The 23,058-nt window shown below is 42.9% G+C and overlaps 1 protein-coding gene and 1 pseudogene across 1 annotated transcript in view; one reads left to right on the top strand and one right to left on the bottom strand.

Moving 5' to 3' along the window:
• Window positions 1–23,058, bottom strand: part of LOC134969095 (sulfotransferase 1 family member D1-like) — a 286,533-nt pseudogene that overhangs the window by 213,913 nt on the left and 49,562 nt on the right.
• The window catches only part of LOC134969902 (solute carrier family 25 member 45-like), a 61,124-nt gene that overhangs the window by 30,823 nt on the left and 7,243 nt on the right, over window positions 1–23,058 (top strand). Inside the window, 1 exon segment of the mRNA XM_063946078.1 lies at window positions 871–1,138. Within this exon segment, the coding sequence (XP_063802148.1) occupies window positions 871–1,138 (268 nt within the window).

Raw genomic sequence — 23,058 nt, 5'->3', positions numbered from 1 at the left:
AGCAGTACACACACTAAGCTGCCGCCCTCTGGGAGTGTATCTTAGCTTAGCAGAATTGCGAACGAAGTATTCGCAATATTGCGAAAAGATTCTTCTGTGCAGCTTCTGAGTAGCTCGAGACTTACTCTTCCAGTGCGATCAGTTCAGTGCTTGTCGTTCCTGGTTTGACGTCACAAACACACCCAGCGTTCGCCCAGACACTCCCCTGTTTCTCCAGCCACTCCCGCGTTTTTTCCAGAAACGGCAGCGTTTTTTCACACACTCCCATAAAACGGCCAGTTTCAGTCCAGAAACACCCACTTCCTGTCAATCACACTCCGAACACCAGAACGAAGAAAAAACCTCGTAATGCCGTGAGTAAAATATCAAACTTCTTAGCAAATTTACTTGGCGCAGTCGCAGTGCGAACATTGCGCATGCGCAATTAGCGGAAAATCGCTGCGATGCGAAGAAAATTACCGAGAGAACAACTCGGAATGAGGGCCAATGTCCTGAGATTACCAGAATTAACCCATCACATGTCTTTGTGACAAGCAAGGAATATCAGCTGATATTTGTTGTTAGACTTCCCTGGCATACAATTATTCCTGTTAACAATAACACGCGCTGAACACAGTATTTCAAAAACAACTACATAAATGCAATATAATGAATATATTATAACAAAATACCTCTAACGTATATTAAAGTATGTTATGGGGACCAGGGATAAAAAGTAATCAATTATTCTTGTACAAAATGTGGTACAGCTTGGATGTGCAATAAGGTACCTCTCGTTATGTCACACATGTCATCTCTCATTGTAAAGTACTATTTTTAATAGTGCACTAACTAATGAATAAACATATATATTTACTATTACAACTGCAGGTATATTTCACAGCTCCAGTTGACTTGATTAAAGTAAGGTTGCAGAACCAAACAGAGTCATTTGGTTTCCAAGAAAAAACAGGCAATCTCCAGGCTCAATACTGTGGCCCTGTATATTGTGCAGTCCGCATATTCAGAGAGGAAGGCATTATTGGTCTCTACAGGGGGTCTACTGTATTGGCTCTCCGTGATGTGCCCACTATTGGCATACACTTCTTAACTTATGAATCTCTTTGTTAATGGATGTCCAATGATCGTGAAATGCCAGGTAAGAGTTTCCGGCAATTGTTAAATAAATAAATAAATTCTCTGCCCAAAAGATATTGAATGGCTTCCACAGCCCATTTGATGGAAAGACATTCCTGTTCGACAGTCGCATACTTTTTCTCCCTAAGCAGGAGTTTGCGACTGAGATACAGGATGGTTTTATCTTCTCCATTTACTTTTTTTAAAAATATATTTTTTATTGAAATTGGGTGCTTGTAGCGGTGTGGTATGGAAGGTAGATAGTAACTAGGTCGACAGTGTCTAGGTCGACCACTATTGGTCGACAGTTTCTAGGTCGATAGGGTCTCTAGGTCGACAGGGTCTTTAGGTCGACATGGTCTAAGTCGACAGGTCAAATGGTCGACATGAGTTTTTTTTGTTGTTTTTTTGTGCCGTTTTCTTCGTAGAGTGACCGGGAACCCCAATTAGTGCACCGTGTCCCCTTGCATGGCTCACTTCGCTCGCCATGCTTCGGGCTTCCAATCGTAGTCCACATGGATCGTTAAGTATGAAAAGTTCAAAAAAAGAAAAAAATTGTGAAAAACGTATGTCGACCTTTTGACCTGTCGACCTAGAACATGTCGACCTAAAGACCCTGTCGACCTAGAAACCCTGTCAACCTAGTTACTGTCGACCAATAGTGGTCGACCTCGATAGTGTCGACCTAGAGACCGGATCCTGCTTGTAGTACTGGCATTATGCATAAAGTCATTCTCGGGTCCTCCCAGGCAGCCCAGTTTAGCTTGTTTGGACAGGTTTTTTAGTAGCTCTGTCAGCAGGGCCAGTGCAAGGTGTCTCAGCACCTTAGGTAAAACTTCAGCCTACTGCCCCCAACCACCACCAATACCCACTTCCCAGCACTTCAGATGAAAGTGTGACTTATAAATTCTGCAGCCACCACTTGCATTAAGACAACATGGATGTTTATTTCAGAGACATCCTTAATTTTGTGATAGGTAGGTTCAGTGGCGCCTCCCTAGATTCCGGTGCCCTAGGCAGCTGCCTAATGGTGGAGCTGGCCCTGTCAGAGGAGTGGCAAAGTTCCTACCAAGTCGAGGAATTTCCTAAATTGGGTCTTTCTCTCTGGCTTGAGCCAGTTCTTTATGGCTTCAGCCTTATTGACTTGGGGTTTGAACATTCCCCGCCCTACTACTTATCCCAGGTATTTTGCTTCTGATATGGCCAATGCAAAAACATTTTCAGATTGGCAGTAAGGCCATGTGCCCTTAAGGATTCCAAGACAGCCTCCATTTTGAGAAGATGTGACTTCCAGTCTTGTATGTGTAATCCTGTGTGTGTTATCTAGTGGTTTTAAGAGCTTTTCCATAGCCCTCTGGAATGTGGAACCATATAGGCCAAAAGACAATACCTCATACTGGAAGAAGCCCTTGGGTGTAGAGAATGCAGTCTTGGCTTGGCAGAGGCTGTCAGGTGTATTTACTAATATCCCTTTGTGAGGTCTGAAGTTAGATATTTACTTCTGGCTAAGTTCTCTACCAGTTCTTTAATTTGCGGCATAGGATGTGTATTGAACTGGAAGACTTTATTCAAACATCTGAAATCATTGCAAAAAGCGTATCGTCCCGTTGGCTTTTGGGACTAGTACAATAGGGCTATTCCACTTGCTGATGGATTCCTCCTTAGTGCCAAGTTGAATCATATTTTCAACTTCTTGCTTCAGCTATATGGTTGGGCAGTTTCTTAACTACTAGCCCAGGAGATGCGATTCTGTTGTGTTCTATATGAGTGGTACACCCAAGAGTAGGAGAAAAGGCATCCCTAATTTGAGCCACCATTTCTGCCACCTGTTGCCTTAGAGGTGGTGCCAAGGAGAACGCCACAGATACCTCACAGTCCTCTGTTTTAATGGCTAGCATTAAAGGCACAGGGCCTTCCTTGTGCCAAGGTTTTAGTAGGTTGGCATGATAAATTTGTTCTTTCTAACTTGTGGTCTCAATAGTTCACTGACCCCATGGCTTCTATGACCTTGTATGGTCCCTGCCAGTGAGCATAGAGTTTTCTTTTCTGGGTAGGAATCAGAACTAACACTTTGTCCCCTGGGCTGATAGAATTGACTACTGCTTTTAAGAACCACCCCTGCATACAGGTATGACTGAGACCCTTAGAACCACTGGCGTATTTATAATGGGAGCACTGTGTGCGGTGCACATGGGCACCCGGGGTCCAGGGGGGACCAAACTGCACACCATGCACCCATTATTTTTAATATTTACCCTTTGGAGTCCCATGGTGCAGCAGCAGCACTGCAGAAATCACTGACGCTATTTTCACGGTGTTTCGTGCATGCACAGTAGAAAAATCACTAGAAAAATGGCCGCCGCAAAATTTTCCCAGAGATTTGCGCATGCGCTTTAAACTTTTCGGGACAGTGCTAGGGTCCTCTGACAGTGCTAGGGTCCTCTAGAGACCCTAGTGCCCAGAGATAAGCGCTGCCGCCAGCTAGAGAGGAGGTGGTCCAAACGGAGCCTGCACACGGGCCTCCTCGATAGAAACCGCCCTGCTTAGAGCCTCCTACTGAGATCTGCCAATAACAACTATCCATTGTTCCCATAGAGTTTTATACACTCACCGGTACTTAGACAGTCATCTGAACTTAAGCTCAGGCAATAGGGGCTCATTCAATACAAGGGTGATCGCAAGGTATTGGCTGGAGTAAATACAAATACACTGGAAGAGTAGAGGTAGTTTGCAGAACCAGAACCAGCATGAGCAGGGTTAATTGCAGGTCAGAGCATCAGGATTGCACACAGGTTAAAAGCAGATAATTATCCATAACTGCAAGAATTATAATAATGGCAGGAACAATCCACACAGTATGTAACTTGAATAGCATTCAGCAATAATAGCAGCTTGAAGTCCAGCACAGCATACGCTTGAATAGCAGATACTTAGGGGTATATTCAATTGAAGTCGAAAACTGCCGTCTGTCGAAAAGATGGCAGTTTTCGACTTTTTAAGGTCGAATCCTGATTCGACCTATTCAATATATCCCTAAATTTTTCGACAAGTCGATGAATTCGACTTGTCGAAAAGCACGTGGATCAGTGGAATAGCTGCCGATCCACGTGCTTGTGTCGAAAACAGGGCCAAAACTGACAGGTTTTGGCCCCTTTTTCGACCATCTCAGTCCGACATCAAAAAGATGTCGGACTGAGATGCGGACCCAGAGGAGGAAGGGGGGGGGGGGGGCGCAGGGCGACGGGGGGACATCTGGCGGGCATACAGGGAGATCAGCGCTACAGTAGCGCTGCAGCTGGATGTCACTCAGCCGCCCGACCTCACGGCAGCTTCCACCCAGCTCCAGCACGCTGCTGGAGCCGAGTGGAAGCTGCCGTGAGGTCGGGCGGCTGAGTGACATCCGGCTGCAGCGCTACTGTAGCGCTGATCTTCGCTGTATGCCCACCGGCTGTCCCCCCGCTGGTCTACCAATGGCTCGCCCCCCTTCTCCTCCTCTGCGTCCCATCTCAATTCGACTTGAAAAAGTCGAATTAAGATGGGATTGAATAGGGTTTGTCGGATCCATTCCGACAAATACATGTCGGAATGGATCCAAATTTAATTGAATATACCCCTTATAGTTCAAGATGGTAATCAGCAGAATAGTAATCACTGAGTAAGTATGGACACATATGGCTTTGCAGTTGATAATCAGCGTAGATGGAATTCACTGTGTAGAAATATTAGTACTTGCAGTTAGTAGATACTAGAATAAAGTTCCATGAAAATGTAGTTACTAGAAACAGAAACAGCAGGCATATGCAGAGTAGGAGACCAGGAAAATAATACACATGGATCAAACCAGGCAGCAGCACTCAGGTATATACTATCACCGGCATTGGACGTGCAGCACTGCTTGTGTAATAACAAAGATAAAAACCAATCAGCAGCTGTGGAGAGGACCAGCCTCTCTAATGAGATACACACATCACCTACACAAAGTCACATACAGCCAAGCTCTGGCTATCAAGTTACTCTAGACCCCATGGCGTCTTGGTCCCTCAGTAACCGGCGGAACCAGCGGACCATGCGGCACAGTGATGCGGCATCCCTCTGAAGTGATAAGCCGCACTAGCGACTCATAACAAATGCCCATTGGGTCATATTGCTTTATCAACTTTATTAGTATTGCTCCACCAGAGAACCTGTTTGTCTCATACTCTTATATACTGTAGTTGCGCAACAAATTGAATTACATTTGATTCTTTTGGGTCTTTTTGCTAATGAAAGTAGTGCACCCATTAGGGATACTTTTTTTATCTTTGTGATTTAAATGTCTGTTGTTGCTCCCAGCCTACCTTGAGTATGCCAAAATGCTGCTAGGTTGTCTTCCATAGAAGAGCTCAAACCCTGTTCTGGCTAGTGGTACTTCCCATACTGCAAACATTCGGAAAGGAAGCAGGGAGCGTATCTCAGTCTTTTCTTTCTTGCGCCACCGCCCATCTAATCATTTGATTTAAAGTACAGTTAAAGTGCTCCACCAGCCCATCTGTTTGTGGGTGGTAGACTGAGGTGCAGTGAGACTTTATGCCAAATAACTGACTTAACTCTTTCATCAGTTTTGACATGAAAGGAGTGCCCTGGCCAGTTAAAGTTTATTTTGGATTCCCCAACCTAATATAAAGAAATAGTAGTTTCTTAGGTATAGTCCCTGACTTGACATTACGCAACGCAATATCTTCTGAATAGTACATAGCATAATCAAGTATTATCAAAACGAATTGGGGCCCCAAGCAGATTTTTTCCTCAAAGTGAACTTTAACCACTGGAATAGGAATGGGGAGGTGGGGGACTGTAATAAAGTTTTGGAGACGTACTGAGATACTGGGTAGAACAGACTGTACCGTTTTACTGCCATACATATTCCCAGCCGGTAGAACCTTAGTAACACTCTTTCTAGGGTGTTTTCTTCACCCAAATGTTTCCCACGAAGATGTGTGTCTATAGTTTTCAAAACTAAAGGAACATGTATCTACGGTATCAACAGTTGATCAAAATTTTCCTAAACAACAAATTCTCCTTAACAAAAAACATATGGTCCATCTTCTGCCAGTCTGACCGTTTTCACTCTACCATTAACTTGAACAACAGTTTTAAATGCATTTTCTAAGGTAGCATCATTAAGTTGATCCCTAGCAAATTCTTGTTATGAAATTGGTATTGGTCCTCAGTTTGTTTCCTCTGGTGGCACCAAAGTTTCCACAACAATGGGCCTAATTCAGACTGGATCACTGCAGTGGCAGCGAACGCAGTCTGAAGCCCTTTGCTATGCTAACAGCATCTCAGGACTGCGATTGCATCTGCCTGATTGACAGGCAGATGCGGTCTCGGGGGGCATGCCAACGGTTAGAACACCATTGGCGGGGCATGGTCCGGACAACGCAGGCGTGTCCATAATGTTGTGGGCGTGGGCCGCAGTGGCTGCTGCGTGACGTCACATGCCGCCACTGCGACCCGGGACACGGCGGGTAGCCACCTGCCAGAACAGCTAAGCTGTGCAGGCAGGGAGCTACTCGCCAGGTGCAAAAGCATCGCCGCCGTGTGATGCTTTTCACCCGTGCGAAAGGAGGAGCAGAGTCAGACATGCAGGGCAGACTAGCCCTGTGCTGGGCGTTCCCCCGCATGTCTGAGAAACTGATCGTGGATGTGCTAAAATTAGCACATTTACTATCAGGTCTGAATTACCCCCCATGTGTCTGGCCAATGTTTGCTTCTCCTGTCTTCTTTGGCAAGACTTGGAATAACTAACGGTTATGGGTCTGTTTCCAAAATCCATAAACAACTATTCTGTTGACTCTCTGCCTTAATGCAATGAGAGTTAGACAGGTTCCTTTAAGATCAGATGTTCAGCCAGTATAGTAGCTGCTGAAATGTCAAACTGATTGACAGGCAGAGGCGGTTGCGGGGTGGGAGTGAGCATGCCAACGGCGTTAGAATGCCGTTGGTGGGGTGCCGTCTGGACAATGCAGGCATGCCCAGAATGTTGCGTGGGTGGGCCGTGGTGGTTGCTGCGTGACATCACATGCAGCCGCTGTGATCCGGGATGCTGCGGGTAGCCGCCTGCCAGATGAGCTAGGCTGCGCAAGCAGGGAGCTACTCGAGAAACCCAATGCCATGCAACCTCTCGTAATAGCCGACAGCGTTGTTTCATGGGTCGACTCCTTCAAATTCCTAGGTTCAAAAATTTCCCGAGACCTCAAATGGGGACCCAACATAAGCACTGTTGTAAAGAAAGCCCAGCGGTAGATAATCTTTCTGGGGCAACTCAGGAAATACAACATCCCGCAGAAGCTGCTGCTCATCTTCTACACAGCGATCATAGAATCGGTCCTATGTTCCTCGATCACAGTCTGGTATGGAGCTACCAATGAGAGTGATAGACAGAGGCTGCAAAGGGTGGTGAGGACAGCTGAAAAGATCATTGGGGATGACCTTCCTCCCATCCAGGAATTATACCAGTCAAGGGTCAGGAAGCAAGTGGAGAAAATCGTGGCAGATATGCAGCACCCAGGTCATAAACTGTTTGAACCGCTTCCATCAGGCAGACACTACAGGTCCATTCCTGCGAAGTCGACCAGATCCATTAAAAGCTTCTTCCCACTAGCTGTCCACCAGCTGAACAATATATAAAAAGTCTAACATGTATAATATGTCTAATATGTCGAGTCTATCATACAGTTGCAGTGTGCAGTATGAACTCATACGTGTAATGTTTGTAATGTATGCTACGTTTTTCCTCCTTCTTATGCTACAGTTTGTATTCCCCCTTCATGTTTCTGCTTGGGGATGCACTGTACTGCAAAAAATTACTAGTATATATGAGTACACCCGGCCAATAAAGCTGATTCTGTTTCTGAATCCAATCAGTAATCACCTGGAATAGGGTAAAGTCTCATCCCAGGATAAGGGGGTATGGTAGCTTATGGCTTTCCGCTACCTTAACTGCTTGACATTTTAGCATAAGTGGTAGGCAAACCCACTCATTCTTCTGTAGTTCCATAAATGCATAGCAATTTCACCTTAGACAACCTTACTGACACTTCTTTTGAAATGAATGAACTGGAGGCTAATATTAGCCCACTCTCAGAGTCCACCAGGGCTAACACCCCTGGTTGGTTTGTTAGAACAGTCACCCGAAACACAGCAATGGATCCCCTGCAAGCGAGGACATTGTGCAGCAACTAGGAAAGGTATGACCCAGCCGAGCAATGGAACAGTCCATGGGTTCATGATGGCATGGGCATTTAGCACAGAAATATATTGAAAGCACTTCAGTAGAGTGACTTTGCTTACTGGTTCTACTGTTGGCAGTGTCACTCTTTGTCTGGGCAACATTTTAGAATTCTTCTCTGGAGACTAAGACATGTGTTGTAGTGCTGAACATCTTTTTACTGCCATAACTTGGTCCTCATAAGTCTGCAGATCTGCTTGCAGGACCCACCTTTGTAAACTTCAGTCAGTCCCATGGATCCAGTGGTCAATGGCTAGAATCTCTAACATATGGCCAGGTGAACTGATTTCTGGCTGCTACTAGCTCTTTAACACTTTGGAGAGTTCCGCTAGATGTGAGCAACCTACTTTACCCTAGATGAATCTCCAATCATGGAAGCGCTGAGCTTTTCATGGTCCCATCACACCTATCCTGGCCAAAATCTAAGTTTTTATTTGGTGGTATTTAGAAGCCTGTTCATCAAACAAATTAACATAGGCCCGCCAAGCTTTGCATCTCAAATACAGGGCCAGCTTTTCCACTCACACTTCTGGTGGCCAAATAAGCCTTGCGGCGGTTCTCTCAAAGACTAATGGATATGCCTTAACATCATCTCTGGATGTAATTTTCTGCAAGACAGTTGGACCAGTCACCCCATGTTCCTGACTTGCTTGAACCAGTTCTTCACATTAGAGCTTAGGGGGTAATTCAAACCAAATCTAAATCTCTCTGCAAATGTTACATCTGCCCCCCCTGCAGTGCACATGGTTTTGCTCAACTGCTACCAAATTTGCTGCTACAATCAGGTATAAATTACCCCCTTAGTTTTTCTACCAGGGCCTCTGCAAACTGCTGCATCTGGGCCTGTTGTGCCTGCTGTGTAGTAGCCAATTTCACCAAGCTCTCAGAAGATCCTCCTTACACGTCTCTGGATCAGGGCCAGTGCAAGATCTCTCTGCACCCTGGGCAAAACTTCAGCCCAGCGCCCCTTTACCTACAAACACCCCCCCCAACCTCCCAGAGTGAAGATGCAGGTGGCCACTAGGTGGGCTGGGGTGAATTGCATCATTATACATATAAAGTATATTGTAACAAAGTCACCAAATTTTGCTTTCACTTTTTTTTAATATGTATATTCTATATATCTATATATATTATATTATATATATATATATATATATATATATATATATATATATATATATATATATATATATACAGGTTGAGTATCCCTTATCCAAAATGCTTGGGACCAGAGGTATTTTGGATATCGGATTTTTCCGTATTTTGGAATAATTGCATACCACAATGAGATATCATGGCAATGGGACCTAAATCTAAGCACAGAATGCATTTATGTTTTATATGCACCTTATACAGACAGCCTGAAGGTAATTTTAGCCAATATTTTTTATAACTTTGTGCATTAAACAAAGTGTGTCTACATTCACACAATTCATTTATGTTTCATATACACCTTATATACACAGTCTGAAGGTCATTTAATACAATATTTTTAATAACTGTGTGTATTAAACAAAGTTGGTGTACATTGAGCCATCAAAAAACAAAAGTTTCACTATCTCACTCTCGCTCAAAAAAGTCCGTATTTCGGAATATTCCGTATTTCGGATATGGGATACTCAACCTGTATATATATATATATATATATATATATATATATATATATATATATATATATATATATATATATATATATATATATATATATTGTCGAAGTCAAAAATATTACATAGAGAGAACATACAGACTACACACATTATGAGTCACTATGCTTGCAAATACGTGCAATGAGCACAGCAATATATGGTAACATACGCATTTACACGGACATGCCACAGAGATGGATTCGACACATATTTCATACAGCACATAATTATAATAATATCAAGGGGCAGACATCATAATGATTTAAAATTATATAGTGGAGTAATGTCATGTATGTGTATTATTGGAATGAAGCAAGATAGGCCTGTCATATTTGGTATTAAAGCAACCAGATTAATGTGTAGATTAATTTGATACTTGTTATTAAGTTGTAGGACATTGCAACAAGTATCTATGATTAAATGTATGAAAGCTAAAATCACTCTTATTAGGACAATAGACATTTCCATACACAATGGTGGACAGGAAACTCAGGCCAGCCCCTTTTGATGTCTTCAAGGCTGAACCTGTTTAGCATACGAACCGACCAGTGACTCATCATGAATGAGAAAGTTCCCTCCCTTACACTAGATGTGTGCACTCCCGAAAAACTAGATAACACATTACAGAGACACACAGGAGTGAGTTGCTGTTTTTTGTCCCAGACGATGGTGATGTTGCCAGACCAGTTCCTGTATTTATTTGCTGAGAGAGAGAGAGATATATTAAGAGGAAGATGCATTGAGGGAATGGTATGGTATACTGGCCTGTAACTGTATGTATTTTGTATTAACTACTTACTGTATAAATTGTAACCATGTAACTATATGTATACTGTGCATTGTGATATATTGTCTACATATCCTTTTAATAACAAATATATACATCAATAAGCTTTGGAACTCAGATAATGTGTGGGTGTATTGTTTTCTCCTACGGGATGCAGTGTTTTGAGATGTACAGCGCACTTTTATCGTATATGGTAATAAGATGCGCCTGGCGTCTGCAGTATATATTAAAGCGGGCATTTTAAATATTTGTTAGAAAGCAATTTGGTATTCACAGATGGGGGCTCGTCCGGGATATCACGGTCTTAATGGTGCACTGTACATTACAAACGCGGCTGTGATTGACCAGCTACCGATGGACGCATCGCGACACTGACGAATAACATCCACGTGTATTGTTGTGTTATCAGTAAGCCGATGATATGAAAATTCAAGGGACAATGTGTTTCTCATAATATTTAAAATGCTAAAATGTATTTTTATTGTTGCAAAACAAGGTTCAAATAAGTCATATTGTGTTTGATTCAGATTGGATTGTTTATCTGTTAAGTAGATTTAAAAGTACATTTAAAAGTTGCTGCATAACCTTGATATAGTTTTTATTTTTAACTCAGGCCTAAAGCACTTTAACTTCTGGTGCTTGTATAATTTGTGATTTCTTTGTGACAAAGGAAGCCGCATGGTCTGTCCTCCATTTTGGACTAACCCCATGGTCTGTCCACCATCTTGTGTAAACCTCATGGATGTGGAAGGGGGAGGAGCAGTGGCCATTTTAGGAAGGTCGCTTTCTCAATAGATGATTTTCAGTCTGCTCAGAACAATCAGTTTCCTTTGTCACATTCATAGCACCATTTATGAGTTACCAATGCATTTATTTAACCCATGCCATAGTCAATTACAAATAGTTTCAATTGGGCCTAGTGAGAGTAAATGGTGATATAAGTGTTTTTATTTTTTTCCTTCTTGTCTGTGCGTAATTACCATTACATCAAGTGGGGGGTTGCACACAGATAGAAAAAAAGGAAAGAAAGAGTATTGTTTTTGTTTTTTTCTTCCAAGACTTGTAGAATCTGCTTACTATGGAGGATAGCCATTGAAATGCAAATTAGCCTGTGTAACTACTTTTTTTTTTAGCAGTGAAAAGCAAATAGCTTTGATATGCAAATAAGAGGTAAGGTGTCTCATAGAAAGCCAGTGAATGATACATATATATAATATTATAATTATGTGTATATTTATATCAGTGTATGTTCTGCAACATAGCTATCCAATCTGAATTATATCATTTAAATTATAGATTATTGCAGTTATTATAGATCTGTGTGAAATCGGATACATTTGTTGCTATATAGGTAAATTTGAAATAAATGTATTTAAGGGAGTAATTATAGACATGAAACGCAGTTCTGGCCTGGTTGTTAAGAAAAAACTGGGTGTTGTGTTAAGTGACCGATTATAGTTAGTATTGCTCACACTTATAGAGTTGTGTGATTTGCTTTATTGCGTACGCACATTGGTACACGTGGTATGGAACATGAGGACAGCGTACAAAAACATGCACGTGGCGCAAGGCCGCTCACGTAGCATAGGGGTACGCACGGTTGCGTAATTACGCAAGCTTGTGTAGGGTTGTGTGCGCATAATAAAACTACACGACATTTGTTCAATTAAGGTGGGATAGTAGACATTTAATACAATAGCACATAACTATCCGATTTCAAAAGCAGGTTACGCTAAAATTTTGTTTAAAAACTGTAAGCACCTCTGGAATAAAGCTACTGACCTAAAGGGAGTAAAACAATTTTCTGTACAGAAAAACAAGGTGTATTTGAGTGAGTGAAAGCGGAGTGAGTGGAGCTGAACCCGGGAACTAGGTGGTCTAGGTGATATTCTGGAGTGGTAACATTGGGTTAGTAGAGGCCCGGTGGTGTAGGGTTCGCTACCTTGCGTGATTAGAACTAGGTGGTCTAGGTGATCTGAAGTGGTCTAGGTGTCCCATACAACTAGGTGATTTCTAGGTGTTTGTCCCATACAACTAGGTGATTTCTAGGTGTTTCTAGGTGGTCTACAGCAATCCTAGGGCATATAGATAACTAGTATCTATAGGCTGTGCGATTGCATCGCATGTCCATGTGTTCTGCACAGCACAACGTGATACCATTGTGTCATATGTGCTGTGGAAAAGCATACGCAGACGTGATTGTATAGACAAAGGGGTTTTTCTTTGATAACGTCGGGAAATCTCCCTGGTGGGCTTCCACTGGAAAGGGTGAAGAATAGTTATCTAATTTCTCTGTTTTTCACCATACAAAAAATTCCAGTAGAAAGATACCGAAAAGGAATTTTTCGCTGCCTCTCTCAGGAAAATATTCCAACAGAACCTCCACCGAGAGAAATCACGGTGCTGTAAGGTCTTATAGGAGCCCTAAGTTGGGTACATCGCCTTCGCTATCGACAGTGTATGGTAGTACCGGCCAACGTGGGCGAGAGCGAGTGGAAGGCACTCGGAGAGACTTCCACCATCTGCTTGCATTGAGTATTTTGGTATTTGTGGGAATAGCCGAGAAGGCAAGGCCCACAAATATGGGAGCCAGTTGCTCAAGTGAGAGACGTTTGTGCAGGGTTCAGGCTGAAGTTATTATGCTGAAGTTATTATGTGTGGGAAATATGGTCCACATGCAGAGACTTTCTGGTTCTGAATGGTTACGTATGACTGCGGAAGATAGGGCATCATTCCCTAGGGTGGGCAGCTTTGAACCAGAGGTACTGCAGAACGTAAAGATTAGAATATGTCTGATTAAAATCCAGAAAACAAAGGGTCAGACATACAAATTGTTTAAACCTGTGGCAGCAAGAGGGGTTGTCGAGTTTGATCCTAAGGTATTGCAGGTGGTATGTCTAACCAAAAGTCATATAAGACAAGAATGGAAATATAAAGAACTGTTTGAACTTGTAGCAACAATAAACAAGTAGGGAAAAAAAAGAGAATGCAAGTACACCGCCATATGTAGATGTGGAAGCAGTTACGGCCAGCATACAAACTATAAAAAATAATAAAAATCTGAAAAATATGACTGTAACCTATATATGTACTAATGAATGTTGAAGTTTTATTTAGGAGGAGAAGGTGACCTGATTGTTTTCAGCCATTTCTCATGCACTCAGAGGAGTATCCAACCGGTAAAAGAAGAGCAGTAGCCTGCGGGGGAAGTGGCTGAGACCAGTGGAACTGGTAAGTATGGTATCATTCGTGTACATATATAGTAAACACAAAAATAAAAATCAAGAAAGTAACGTCAGAAATGGAGAAAAACCTGTCCGCACATTAGTATTTGCCAGTAGGAAAGCGGACAGAGACAAGGTTACCCCCGGGTATTTCTTTCAGTTACCATATAAGAAGTATTCATTCCTAGTAATGCCCCTAGTCAAGATGAGCTCGGAAATGTTTGTTAGACCATGTACAGACCCTTAATACGGGATGAGAAGGATTGAATGAATACTTCGCATGACCTAGAAGCTTGTTAAACTTTTTTTTTTTTTTGTCTTTTGCAGTAATAGAAAACTCTCCATCTGGATAAGATCACTGGTAAACACTAATTCGGCAAATGGGAGGTGGCTATCTCTGTGCTAATGGACGGGCTCAATAAGGCATTTAGGGTCAGGGTGCAGACTTCTTTGCCAAATTGGAAAGGGGTCTCAGTAGCTAATCTTAAAGAGTGTGCTATTGAACATCACAAGAATAGTTCTAGGCGCAGAGAACAACAGGTGGAGAGGTTGAGGACGGTAAGTATACAGGCACATACAGGAAAGATCCATCAGTCCAAACCCCAGATCCCTAATGGTCAATAATATGTTACACTTGCAGGAAGAAAGAGCATTTTGCCAGAGATTGTAGGAGTAGTAGGACACATAGTCAATATAGACCCCCTAGACAGAAAACACAAGCCACATTATTAAACACATAGACGGGACCAAGGGACATATAGTAAGGAATCATAAGCCATATAGAAAACACAGATTCCGCTAATGGGAAGAACAAAATAAATGCAACATTACCCTTTGACAAAACTTGCTGGGGTTAAGATGGGGCCTCTAAACTTTTGCTTCTTTTTCCTAGCAGAAATGGCCCCTGATTAACATAACAGGAATTTTGTTACATATGGTATACATATAGCGTGCTCCCGCCCAGAAAGTACAAAGTATGTTGGATACCCACGAAGACTAATGTTACATATCACTGTTCTAGATGCATGTCCATCACAGGTAGAGGAAATTATCTCACAGATACCGGGTTCCCTATGAACTTAGGATGGACAGGACACTCTATTGATGGCTGGGATAGTCCCAATAGTGATACGATAAACACAGAATTTTTTTAAGGGGAGTAGACCAAGTAGAGAATCACTTCCCCGTAGTGCCCAATCCAGTTGTCAAATTTTTATAAAATCTTCTCCACCTCTACAAACTCATCTGTCACCAACCTCTGTTCTGTTTCTCTACAGTTTCCTCTTCATATTTTGCGTTCACACAGGGTGGTACAATACATGGACGCAATTACAGTTCAAACTCCACATGCCTAGGTCCTTCAGAGCTCTGCCCAAACCCAGTATATCTCAACAGCACGATAACACCAGTATTACTGCAGTGTGCCTTGTCATGCACAAAGGGTGGAGGAAGGATAAGAATACTGGTGAAGGGAAGTTTTGTATAGACTCTGATATACCTGTTGGTGAATGGCAAACCTGACACTCTCCTTTTTCATTTTCTCCTTCTTTCTCTCCTCTAGAGATGGCTTTTTTTTCTTTTTTTTGAGTTATGCTCATGGTACGTTACATTGCAAACACACAATGACTTCGTACAGTTAACACCCTTTAGGAATTATTGTTATATATTGGTGTGCACTGATGTTTTCTCAAACTGGGTAGAGGCATTTCCTGCCGCCACGGATGCTGCTGTGTTTACCGCAAAGAAAAAAATTGCACAGAAATTTGTGTGTATATAATGGTTCCCCTAGAAGTAGGAGCAAAACTCTAAATTGTACTATTGTGATCATAGATACTGCCACTAGTATTATGTAGCCTCGTAACCACTCCCAGATCTTCACTTAACGAATCACCCTCTTCGAAATTTGTTTTTGTTTTGGTATTTGTGTTTTTTTGGGGGGTTTTGGAAGACAACCTGATGTCATGATTGATCTGCACAATGATCAGAAATACACCAATGAGGTGACAGTACAGTACTTTATCGAGATGAGCCAGCATTAGAGAACTTGACAAAAGAACTTGAAACTGTTGATTGCTGGTATGCCAAATACTAACTGTCTTGATTGTGAACCAAGAGGCTGTGTGATTGTTCTTACGCTCAGGTTGCCTAATAGACAGGTGGGAAGGACCATACCAAGTTTTGTTGACAGCACTATCCCAGTGAAAGTAGCCGAGAGAGAGACTTGGGTCCACAATTCCCATTGCAGGAAAGTCGGTAGTCCGGAAGGAACTCGTAAATGGAGTGAGATCGCAAAAGTATCACCAGAGACTCTGTTCCGTGAAGACTGAGAGGCGGCACTGTTGAACACTACCTGAGCATACCAAAGGATTGCAGAAAGACCAGTCATTGTAATTGATTTGTTATGAACAAGAGTTGTTTTGTTCTATTTCTCTCTTCTCTCTTTCCCGCTGACAAACATTTTTTTTCAGGACATTCTATTTTTGCGAGGTTTTTTTTATGAGGAGTCGAGTGTGGGACTGGAACTGGTTCTGGAGGAAGTAGTGATTTCCTTATAGGATCCCAGGATTAGCCGATCAGTTTGTTAAAGCCAGAGAAAAATCAAAGGTCTAGTAGTTATGGAGTTCGGAGGTAATCAGGAACAATCAGACAATGGCTATTCGCCATTGCAGATAAAAAGCTCATTAATATATGTGGAAGAAAGGTTTATGAGTGGCTCTCCCCGAACTCCGAAGGTTTATGTTATTTAGGAAGAACACTACTTATAACCTTTGTTCAATTATTAAATAGACCTAGCATACGGCAGATGTATTAACCTGGAGAAGGCATAAGGAAGTGATAAACCAGTGATATGTGCAAGGTGATAAAGGCACCAGCCAATCAGCTCCAATATGTAAATTAACAGTTAGGATCTGATTGGCTGCTGCTTTTATCACCTTGCACATATCACTGGTTTATCACTTCCTTATACCTTCACCAGGTTAATACATCTGCCACAATGTTCAGAAAAGGATAGGAATATGTAGATCATGAAGATTTTATATGTCACTTTCACGATTTGTTTGTGTCATCTTCATCTACCCAGCAGAACCTCAATCGAATCCAAACATCAGTGTACAAAGATGTAGGTACACGTATGTGTGAAATGTTTGTCCAAATCAGACATTATAGGCCAAAGCACTGTCCCAGCATACTCTATAGGTTGAATGTTGTCCCACACCCAACCAGTGGTCCCGTAACCACCGAGTGCATATAGAGGATGTCTCGTCCTCCTCCCTGTCTTCCCCAAATATAGTCAAGTGTCTGATTTGCAAAATGAATACATACTTGTGTCTAGATCACTGATTATTGTCTGAAATATTTTTTTCTTATGTTAATAATTGATGGCAGTTATTGTTTACTGCCAAAGGGTGGACTGTCGAGGTCAAAAATATTACATAGAGAGAACATACAGACTACACACATTATGAGTCACTATGCTTGCAAATACGCGCAGCGAGCACAGCAATATATGGTAACATACGCATTTACACGGACATGCCACAGAGATGGATTCGACACATATTTCATACAGCACATAATTATAATAATATCAAGCGCCAGACATCATAATGATATAAAATTATATAGTGGAGTAATGTCATGTATGTGTATTATTGGAACGAAGCAAGATAGACCTGTCATTTTTGGTATTAAAGCAACCAGATTAATGTGTAGATTCATTTGATACTGTCAGAATCCGTTTGGATTTCCCTTTGTGAGAACATATTCGCAGGGACTGATGTTCACGGTACAATAGCAAGTTTATTAAAGCAGTGTACAACTGTAAACAATAAGTATAAACCAGGAATAATTAGAGAACACAAAATGAAAGGGAGAACTGAGGGGACATGGGATGCCAGGAGACTGTGAATACACGGGATGCCAGGAGACTGTGAGTACATGAAAACGGTGTAGACTGTGGAAACACTTGAGACACTGTGGACTGTGAAGGCACTGTAGCAGGATCACAGGATAGCAGTGTGGTAGAGTGTGCAACGTAGCAGGATAACAGGATTGCACTGAAGCAGGATCACAGGATAGCACTGTGGTAGAGCATGCAACGTAGCAGGATAACAGGATTGCACTGTAGCAGGATCACAGGATAGCACTGTGGTAGAGTATGCAACGTAGCAGGATAAAAGGATTGCACTGTAGCAGGATCACAGGATAGCACTGTGGTAGAGTATGCAACATAGCAGGATAACAGGATTGCACTGTAGCAGGATCACAGGATAGCACTGTGGTAGAGTATGCAATGTAGCAGGATAACAGGATTCCACTGTAGCAGGATCACAGGATAGCACTGTGGTAGAGTATGCAACGTAGCAGGATAACAGGATTGCACTGTAGCAGGATCACAGGATAGCACTGCGGTAGAGTATGCAACGTAGCAGGATAACAGGATTGCACTGTAGCTGGATCAGAGGATAGCACTGTGGTAGAGTATGCAACATAGCAGGATAACAGGATTGCACTGTAGCAGGATCACAGGATAGCACTGTGGTAGAGTATGCAACGTAGCAGGATAACAGGAGTGCACTGTAGCAGGATCACAGGATAGCACTGCGGTAGAGTATGCAGCGTAGCAGGATAACAGGATTGCACTGTAGCAGGATCACAGGATAGCACTGTGGTAGAGTATGCAACGTAGCAGGATAACAGGATTGCACTGTAACAGGATCAGACGATAGCACTGTCGTAGAATATGCAACGTAGCAGGATAACAGGATTGCACTGTAGCAGGATCACAGGATAGCACTGTGGTAGAGTATGCAACGTAGCAGGATAACAGGATTGCACTGTAGCTGGATCAGAGGATAGCACTGTGGTAGAACCTGGCAGTTCTATAGATGATTTAGCAGTAGAGACCAGCATAACCAGGACCAGGAACTGAGACAACCTTGACACGATGAACTGGCAACTGGGAGCCTGTGTGGCTGGCCTATATAGTGAGTTCAGGTGCTGCTCACAGCTGTGGTAACAGCTAATTACCAAGCTGCAGATACAGAGCAGAGAGTGCTGAGCACCAGAGCAGAGATCGCCACCCCAGGCATGGGGGAGAAATTGCATGGATCGTGACAGATACTTGTTATTAAGTTGTAGGACATTGCAACAAGTATCTATGATTAAATGTATGAAAGCTAAAATCACTCTTATTAGGACAATAGACATTTCCAAACACAATGGTGGACAGGAAACTCAGGCCAGCCCCTTTTGATGTCTTCAAGGCTGAACCTGTTTAGCATACGAACAGACCAGTGACTCATCATGAATGAGAAAGTTCCCTCCCTTAGACTAGATGTGTGCACCCCCCCAAAATTAGATAACACATTACAGAGACACACAGGAGTGAGTTGCTGTTTTTTGTCCCAGACAATGGTGATGTTGCCAGACCAGTTCATGTATTTATTTGCTGAGAGAGTGATAGAGATATTAAGAGGAAGATGCATTGAGGGAATGGTATGGTATGCAGGCCTGTAACTGTATGTATTTTGTATTAACTGCTTACTGTATAAATTGTAACCATGTAACTATATGTATACTGTGCATTGTGATATATTGAATACATATCCTTTTAATAACAAATATATACATCAATGAGCTTTGGAACTCAGATAATGTGTGGGTGTATTGTTTTCTCTTACGGGATGCAGTGTTTTGAGATGTACAGCGCACTTTTATCGTATATGATAATAAGATGCGCCTGGCGTCTGCAGTATATATTAGAGCGGGCATTTTAAATATTTGTTAGAAAGCAATTTGGTATTCACAATATATATATATATATATATATATATATATATATATATATATATATATACACTGCTCAAAAAATAAAGGGAACACTAAATAACACATCCTAGATCTGAATGAATTAAATATTCTTATTAAATACTTTGTTCTTTACATAGTTGAATGTGTTGACAACAAAATCACACAAAAATTATCAATGGAAATCAAATTTATTAACCCATGGAGGTCTGGGTTTGGAGTCACACTCAAAATTAAAGTGGAAAAACACACTACAGGCTGATCCAACTTTGATGTAATATCCTTAAAACAAGTCAAAATGAGGTTCAGTAGTGTGTGTGGCCTCCACGTGCCTGTATGACCTCCCTACAACGCCTGGGCATGCTCCTGATGAGGTGGCGGATGGTCTCCTGAGGGATCTCCTCCCAGACCTGGACTAAAGCATCTGCCAACTCCTGGACAGTCTGTGGTGCAACGTGGCGTTGGTGGATGGAGCGAGACATGATGTCCCAGATGTGCTCAATTGGATTCAGGTCTGGGGAACGGGCGGGCCAGTCCATAGCATCAATGCCTTCATCTTGCAGGAACTGCTGACACACTCCAGCCACATGAGGTCTAGCATTGTCTTGCATTAGGAGGAACCCAGGGCCAACCGCACCAGCATATGGTCTCACAAGGGCTCTGAGGATCTCATCTCAGTACCTAATGGCAGTCAGGCTACCTATGGCGAGCACATGTAGCGCTGTGTGGCCCCCCAAAGAAATGCCACCCCACACCATTACTGACCCACTGCCAAACCGGTCATGCTGGAGGATGTTGCAGGCAGCAGAACGTTCTCCTTGGCGTCTCCAGACTCTGTCACGTCTGTCACATGTGCTCAGTGAGAACCTGCTTTCATCTGTAAAGAGCACAGGGCGCCAGTGGCGAATTTGCCAATCTTGGTGTTCTCTGGCAAATGCCAAATGTCCTGCACGGTGTTGGGCTGTAAGCACAACCCCCACCTGTGGACGTCGGGCCCTCATACCACCCGCATGGAGTCTGTTTCTGATCGTTTGAGTAGACACATGCACATTTGTGGCTTGCTGGAGGTCATTTTGCAGGGCTCTGGCAGTGCTCCTCCTGTTCCTCCTTGCACAAAGGCGGAGGTAGCGGTCCTGCTGCTGGGTTGTTGCCCTCCTACGGCCTCCTCCACGTCTCCTGATGTACTGGCCTGTCTCCTGGTAGTGCCTCATGCTCTGGACACTACGCTGACAGACACAGCAAACCTTCTTGCCACAGCTCGCATTGATGTGCCATCCTGGATGAGCTGCACTACCTGAGCCACTTGTGTGAGTTGTAGACTCCGTCTCATGCTACCACTAGAGTGAAAGCACCGCAAGCTTTCAAAAGTGACCAAAACATCAGCCAGAAAGCATAGGAGCTGAGAAGTGGTCTGTGGTCACCACCTGCAGAACAACTCCTTTATTGGGGGTGTCTTGCTAATTACCTATAATTTCCACCTGTTGTCTATTCCATTTGCACAACAGCATGTGAAATTGATTGTCAATCAGTGTTGCTTCCTAAGTGGACAGTTTGATTTCACAGAAGTGTGACTGACTTGGAGTTACATTGTGTTGTTTAAGTGTTCCCTTTATTTTTTTGAGCAGTGTATATACTGTATATGGGGTCTGGGGATATTTAATTGGGGTTGGGTTTGGAATGCCGACCAAGTTAAGCGAGCGCCAGGTCTCCCAGCCCCAACCCTTGTTTACAAATGCAAACCACCCATCGGGCTGTAAGATCTGTACTGTCTGCGGACCCCCAAAACCCCTATGGCTTACTTACCTTAAGTTGTTTTCTTGTTTACCTTCAGCATTGTCAGTATTCTCCTTTGAGGATGACAGCAGCATTACAGTGATGCTGCTGGTTCCAGACATGTAGTCAGGTGCTGCTTGCTGCTGGAGATCTGGGATCCAGAGGGCTAGAGGAGGTGCATCAGGGCTATGAGGAGCGGCTGTGTGGGCGCCCCTCGGGAGTCATAGATACATCTGCCTCTAATGTGCCTTCACATGACTTGATGTTACATGTGTCGGCATGAAGGATGCGCTGAGGCACTATGTGGTACAGCCTGATAGTGGCGGCTGCACCTGATTAGACCGGCAGCAGCAGCCAACGCAGTGTAAAAGAGGAGGCCACATACAGTTTTAATTTTTTTTTAGATGAATTCAGTGGCGCTCTCTAGGACCCGGCGCCCCTAGGCAGCCGCCTAAAGCTGCCTAATGGTAGAGCCAGCCCTGCTCTGGATGTGTAGAAAGCAAAACTTTCCTTCCCCAAGCATAAATGAACAGGCTTTTTTTTAAATACATTCAGCTAGTTAGATGGCACTAAAAAGTCAGATAATAAATTCAAATACTATCAATTAAAAGAATAATGAAAACATAATATAATAAAAACCAGAATGTGTCTCACTTATTTGGAAGATGTCCTGCCTTCTGCAAGACACACATCTCCCAAAAACAGTTTTCTACTGAATTGCACATAATTTTAGTCAGACACCTTTTTTTTATCTTTTATCCTAGCTTATTATAATCACATATCCATATCTCCACTTCATATCCTCTGGGTTGAGCGACAATGGACTGAAGTCATTCATGGTGGTCCACAGGAGTGGAACTACCGGTGGTTCAGCAGGGTGCATTTCACATGGGGCCCAGAGTAATAAAAGGGTCCGGAACCAGTGATATTAGCTGTACTAATTATAAGTCTAAGTGACTCATTATAGTATGCCAGCCAGTCACAGTGGCCCAGTCCGGGGAGAGAAGGGTGTCCCCTTTCCTTAGGGGACAGCTGTTGCAGGACCAGACATGGCCCGCCCATTTCTTCCCCTCTACCTTGCTTCCTCCCATCCATATGACCAGCACTGCACCCTTCATGCCCTCAGCCCACCCCTTTCTTCCCCTCTACCATGCTCCCTCTTGTCCATAGCACCAGGTCTGCCTCCTTCTTCCAATCTATTCTGGTCTCTCCCAACCAGGGGCTTATATTTACTAAAATTCAATTCTGGAATCATCTTTATGAATCTTCAAAATCGATTGAAATCAATTCTTTTTTATTTTCTAAAATCCTTAAAAATCCCTCATCTACTAAACTTTGAGTTTGCATGCGATTTTAAAATTCGATGTTGATTCATGTTTGGAAGGGATTTAGAGTTGAATTTATGAAATCCCTTCCAATTGAGGGGCT

The sequence above is a fragment of the Pseudophryne corroboree genome, chromosome 11 (assembly GCF_028390025.1).
Source record: "Pseudophryne corroboree isolate aPseCor3 chromosome 11, aPseCor3.hap2, whole genome shotgun sequence".
NCBI lineage: Eukaryota > Metazoa > Chordata > Amphibia > Anura > Myobatrachidae > Pseudophryne > Pseudophryne corroboree.
This window is presented reverse-complemented; position numbering and strand designations above follow the sequence as displayed.